Source organism: Cebus imitator, unplaced genomic scaffold (genome assembly GCF_001604975.1).
Source record: "Cebus imitator isolate Cc_AM_T3 unplaced genomic scaffold, Cebus_imitator-1.0 Scaffold42, whole genome shotgun sequence".
Classification (NCBI taxonomy): Eukaryota; Metazoa; Chordata; class Mammalia; order Primates; family Cebidae; genus Cebus; species Cebus imitator.
The window spans coordinates 16,206,354-16,212,398 of NW_016107357.1; the positions used below are offsets into that span (position 1 = coordinate 16,206,354).

Consider the following 6,045-nt stretch of genomic DNA (forward strand, 5'->3'; position numbering starts at 1 on the left):
AAAATTACCTTATAGATTCACTTGCAGCTTTGTCCTTGACAGTAGAAGAGAAAGAAGAATGAGTTTTGTCTTCAAATAGGTAAGAGAGTGGTGGTTTGACAACCTCTGTTGAGGAAAAAAGTACATATTATCTTTATCTAATGTTCATAGTTATCTGCAATATTTATATGTTGAGTCAAGAAGCCACTATTACCTTCTGATTTTTGTCTATCCCTAAGGAGATACTTATTTGGAATAGTTAAATAACACCTCTGTAAACGTCTCCTCTCTCGATTTGGCCCTTCTGTTGGATCCAACTGCCATGAGGTTGGATAGTAGATGGGGTCATACCATACTGCTCTGCAAGTAAAAGGATTAAAGGGTGTTTTAAGTGAGCATCCAGGACTTGTAGCTTAAAAAAAATCATTACAGAGATGGAATAATTAAGTCACAATTGATCTGTTAATTTAAAACTCCAAATATTTATATATTTGATCAGGGAATGCATAACAAGTATGAATAATAAAATCTATGTGTCTTTTTGTTACTGAATCCCAGTCTCCACATTTCCCATTTTGCCTACTCTTTTTCTGAGTTTGAGACCAAGTCTTTCTCTATTGCCCAGGCTGGAGTGCTGTGGCTTGATCTTGGCTTACTGTAACCTCTGCCTCCTGGGCTCAAGCGATTCTCCTGCCTCAGCCGTCCAAGTAGCTGGGATTACAGGTGCCCACTACCACGCCCGGCTGATTTTTCCATTTTTTTTTAGTAGAGACAGTTTCATTATGTTGGCCAGGCTTGTTTCGAATTCCTAGTCTCAACTTATCCACCCACCTGGGCCTCCCAAAGTGTGGGGGCTATAGGTGTAAGCCACCTCGCCTGGCCTCATTTTGCCTACTCGCTAATGAAACAAATAAAATCAGTTCTTTTTTTAAGTATGAATCACATTTTAAAAAAGATTTTAAAATAAATTTGTATCTTAGATGAAAGAAGACAGGAAAACCATATTAAAATACATTTTTAGAACTAAATGTATCCTAGATAGAACTTATTCGTATCCTAAACATACCAAAATACTGGTAGTGGTTGCTGCCTTTTTTTTAAAAAAAAATCCATCTGTCTTTAACTATAGTTATGATCATTATAGTCATTTTTCTATAACCTGCCTTATTTTACTGAAACAGTATTATCTTTATTTCATCATTCTGAATGGCTGCCCAATATGGAGGTAGATGCATTATACTGTATTTAACCATATTACTGTTAATATATAACTTGTTCCTAATTCATTCATTCACTAGCATAAATAATGCAGAGATAAAACATTTTATGTTTCTTTTCTTTTTTTTTTTTTTTTTGTGTCAGGGTCTCACTCTGTTGCCCAGGCCAAATGCAGTAGCACGTTCATAGCTCACTGTAGCCTTGAACTCTTAGGCTCAAGTGATCCTCCCACCTCAACCTCCCAAAGTAGTAGACTACAGATGTGAGGCACTGTGACTGGCCTGCCTTCCATATTTTGAATATTTTCCTTAGGATACAATCACTAAAATAGGATAATTGAAGCTAGAAATAAAATGTTGTTAGGATTACTAATATATATTGTCAAAATGTACAATGTCACCAAAGTTCTGAGTAAGGACAGCTAATATCCTGCTGTGAATATTAGCAGCCAAAAAATTTTTTTAATATAAAAAGTACAATGTGGTATCTAAAGGTTCTAGAAAACCAAATTAGCCTCTAGCAATATCGAGTATTTTCCCATGTGTTTGGTAATTCAATTTGTCTTATGTGAGAAATGTGCTCATGCCTTTTGGTCATTCAAACTTCTAGTATCATAATATTTTACTTTAGAATCTGTATAAGTTTTTTAAACAATAAAAATAACTTTTTATTTGCTGAAAATAAATTTCCAGGCTTTTTTGCTGTTGTTACAGTTGCTAAATACACTGGAAAAAATTAAAGTTAAAAGCCACTGATTTATTTGCAGTTTCTTCTATGGCATTTGAGCTTCGAAAGTCATCTATCCTTCTAAAAGTTAACAAATATCCTATTATCTTCTACTTTATAAACTTTTTGAGTCTAACTCTTTTATCTCTCTGGAATCTACTTTAGTGTCTAATGTTTAGTGTATTTTAGTACACCAAAGTCATATGAATCAGTTATCTTAACCAAATTTAGAGAATAATACCTTAATTTCCCTATTTTCATTATTTGTAACACATATTTTAAATTATTGTCTTAGTTAAAAAAAGATACTTTTAAAGGCCAGTAGTGGTGGCTCATTCCTGTAATCCCACACTTTGGGAGGCTGAGGTGGGCGGATCACCTGAGGTCAGGAGTTCAAAACCATCCTGGCCAACATGGCGAAACCCCATCTCTACTAAAAATACAAAAATTAGCCAGGTACGGTGGTGGGCGTCTGTAATCACCGCTACTTGACAGGCTGAGGCAGGAGAATCGCTTGAATCCGGGAGGCGGAGGTTGCAGTGAGCCAAGATTGTGCCATTGTACTACAGCTTGGGCGACAGTGAGACTCTGTCTCATAAAAAGAGAAAAAAGACATTCTTCTCAGCTGTCCTATTTCAGTAATTTCTCTATTCTTTTACAAAGCCCATGTTTTAAAATTAAGCTAATTTTACTATCTAGACAAGCTAGTGCCCCCTCATTACTTTTCTTCCCCAAGAATTAAAAAAAAAATCTCATATGATTATTCTTTAAGGTGAAAAAAAAATCACAAATGATTAAACACAAAATTGTTTAAGCTAATGACATGATTTTATGAGTCTGAATTCTGGAATACAAATTCAGTTTAACATCAATATCTAAAATCTTCATGGAATACAACTTTAACCATCCTCCTGTTGTTTACCTATCATGTGTCAGTTGCTGAATAAGTTCCTGCCAATGTCTGCTGGCGCTCAAATCCACTTTATACATTCCTCTGATATGCTGGATCACCTTTTTTCTCTCAATTCCTTGGGAGAGAGACACTGCCTGGGTGATATCTGCCGCTATTTTAGATATATCCTTTGATTTTGAGTCCAGACGCTGAAAGAGACTAAACAAATAAGATTGTTCATAGTTAAGCATACATGGAACTTATTTATCAAAACATGATACTTTAAAACTAAAAGTATATGTGAAATCTAATGGATTCCTAAAAAACATGCCTTTGGAACATATAAAATATTACCTTTGTTGGTTATTATTAACGGTTTTCTGCCAAGCAGCTTTATTCACTCCTTCTTCGGTTTCATATTTCTTTTGTTCCTAAAAGATTTAGATAATAATATACTACATAAAATTTTGGCACACAGCCCAACAAACCAATTTCAAAACCCAGTTAACAAAGGAGAAAATATTGTCCCTAGGAGACCAGAATAATATAATAAACCATCTAAACAATGTTATAATTCTGTTTCTATACAATTTAGGTCACATAAGTTAGAGTAGAATGGTTAACTAGGGTTGCTAAACCTGATGAGTTTACACATAGTTGCTTGCCACCTTATTTTGCTTTTTCATTAAAGAACCCCTAACACAAGGTATGCTTCAGCTTGGTTGTCACTTTAAAAATCTTTCCTTTACCGAAGGATACTGATAATGAATAATGATGACCACGGAGAACAAAATGCTCCTTAAAATAAGCGTATTTTTTTTTCTCTTGTAGAAAAGAGCAATATAGTATATAGGAAAAAATAAAATAATCATTTCAAGTTCATCATCAATGATACTCTGTTCTTAAAAAAGTAACGCCAGTCATTCTTTAATTACCTAAGATGGAATTTCCTAAGAAAGAACTATGGTTTCATTGACTCACCTCTTTAATTATTTTAATAAGGTCTGCTTTTGTTGATGCACTGGGAGGGATGCACTTGTGACCACATAACTTCAAAGCATTCATAAGCAGTTCTGCTGTGTCTAGCTCTTCTTCAGTCAATTCATCTTGGTGATTATGTATCAACTCTGACAAATATAAAACTAACTTGGCTCCATGCTTTAAAAAAAGTAATAATTTTAAAATCATTTAGAATTTTAATTCTTACATTTTAATTACTTAATAGTAATTAAATTATATTGCTAGATTTATTTGGTTGCATCTGATTTGAATAAAGCACCTACAAAAGACATTCTGGGGGTAATTACAGAAATCTGATTATGCACTGAGTAGTTGATGACAGAGGATTAATGCTAATTTTGTTGGACGTAATAATGTTGTGATGGTTACATAGGAAAATGTTTTTAAAAAAGAATTTAGAGGTAAAATATCATGATTTCTATATATATATGTTAAAATCATTCAGAAAAGGAAGAAATTGTGTCAATATGATAAAAATAGTAAAAACTGTTAAATCTAGGTGATGGTTATATGGTATTTATTATACTATTCTTTCTATTCTCAGTATGCTTGACATTTTTTCTTATAAAATTGTATTTTAAAAAGTAAGAAAGCTAGCCAGCTAGCTTTTGGGGAAAGAATTTTGGAGAGAAGTTGCTAAAGGAATGCAGGAAATAAACTGGGATAAAGGAAGATAATTTTCAGTTTTTCTTACAGAAAAACTGAAGTAGAAGGGAAAACTTCCTTTAGACCTTAAAGTTTATTTACTCTTCTTCCTTTGATTTCTGCTTAGTACAAGAGAAATTGGTAAAATTTCTAGAACTAAAACCTATTTTTAGCTTGTAAGTATTCACTACTCCCTAGGGAGAACAAAACGTGAAAAACTCTCAAACTGGTGAGACCTACAGAGACAGTTCTATGTGAATATCCAGGGAAGAGTTGTTTTAGCCAATCTTTTAAGAACAGACCCTAAAACCAAAATTTACAGTGTTACTTCAGGTAATGACAATTGTCCTTTGCAGCACAAACCTACACCAAATGTTCATTCATGATTTTTTAAGTGGCCCTTACATGCTATAGATATTACACCTGATTCTAATGTGTACAGTGTGTATTATTTAAACAATAATTTTGCCAACAAGTTAAACACATATATTTTACTTTAAAAATCTGCATTGAAACAAATATCACTGCATTTAGTTTTATGACATTTTAAACTGTGAACAGTATTAAATGTCAGCAAATGGATCTGGAAATGGTTACATTTTGGGTGATATTTAAATTAACATGCTGAATCACATCATGTCATTTCCCAAAAGCAAAAGATGAACACATGCAGTGATGAAAATAGCAAAGCTCATTTTAATCCAACATTTTAAATCAGTTAGAGACAGCTGCTACCTGACCAAAAGAGAAAGATGAACAGAAGTTCTGTGAGTAAAAGGCCCAAAGAGTTGGCAAATAAAGAAAAATGGTAAATGACTAGAAGATTTTCCTAAGTGTGTCTTAAAGGTAATGTTCTTGATATAACTTTAAAAGTACTTCAGTTTAGTATTCAATGACATTCTAAAAATATCTTGAAAAACTATCAAAAATGTTTTTATTCATTGTGAATATCCAAGGAAACACATGATTTTCTTAAACACTGAAGTTGTTTCTAATATCTCATTTTAATACCCTCTGATCACTTACTGATTATCATTTCAGGGACTATAAAAGGTGTCATTGGGAACAGATACAAAAAATATCTTATTTTCCAACCTCAAAAACTGATTTAAGGAATTTAGTCTGTTAAACATAAATCCTTAGAAAATAATAAAATGCTAAAATATATAAAATATTACTTTTCAATGAAGGTTCTAAGAAGGAAGAGTTCTAAGTGGACTACAGAAAGGTAGAAAGGTTTCGAAGAAGGTATAGGGTAATCTGGGTCATGGCTAAATGAATGGTTAGAATGGGGATACAGAGGCTGGGCATGGTGGCTCACGCCTGTAATCCCAGCACTTTGGGAGGCTGAGGTGGGCAGATTACGAGGTCAAGAGATTGAGACCATCCTGGCCAACATGGTGAAACCCCGTCTCTACTAAAAATACAAAAATTAGCCAGGCGTGTTGGTGTACACTTGTAGTCCCAGCTACTTGGGAGGCTGAGGCAGGAGAATCGCTTGAGACTGGGAGGCGGAGGTTGCAGTGAGCCGAGATCACGCCACTGCACTCCAGCCTGGTGACAGA

The 6,045-nt window shown here is 33.9% G+C and overlaps 1 protein-coding gene across 8 annotated transcripts in view; it reads right to left on the reverse strand.

Moving 5' to 3' along the window:
• Positions 1–6,045, reverse strand: part of LYST (lysosomal trafficking regulator) — a 215,736-nt gene that overhangs the window by 60,875 nt on the left and 148,816 nt on the right. For all 8 annotated transcript variants that reach the window (XR_001824545.2, XM_017526586.2, XM_017526587.2 and 5 more), the window contains 5 exons: positions 3,797–3,973; positions 3,170–3,246; positions 2,846–3,034; positions 194–339; positions 9–105 (listed from right to left, as the gene is read on the reverse strand). Coding sequence is in view for 7 of the 8 variants with exons in the window: in XM_017526586.2 (XP_017382075.1) it covers positions 9–105; positions 194–339; positions 2,846–3,034; positions 3,170–3,246; positions 3,797–3,973 (686 nt within the window). In the remaining variant the exon portion in view is untranslated. The remainder of the gene's footprint in view (positions 1–8; positions 106–193; positions 340–2,845; positions 3,035–3,169; positions 3,247–3,796; positions 3,974–6,045) is intronic.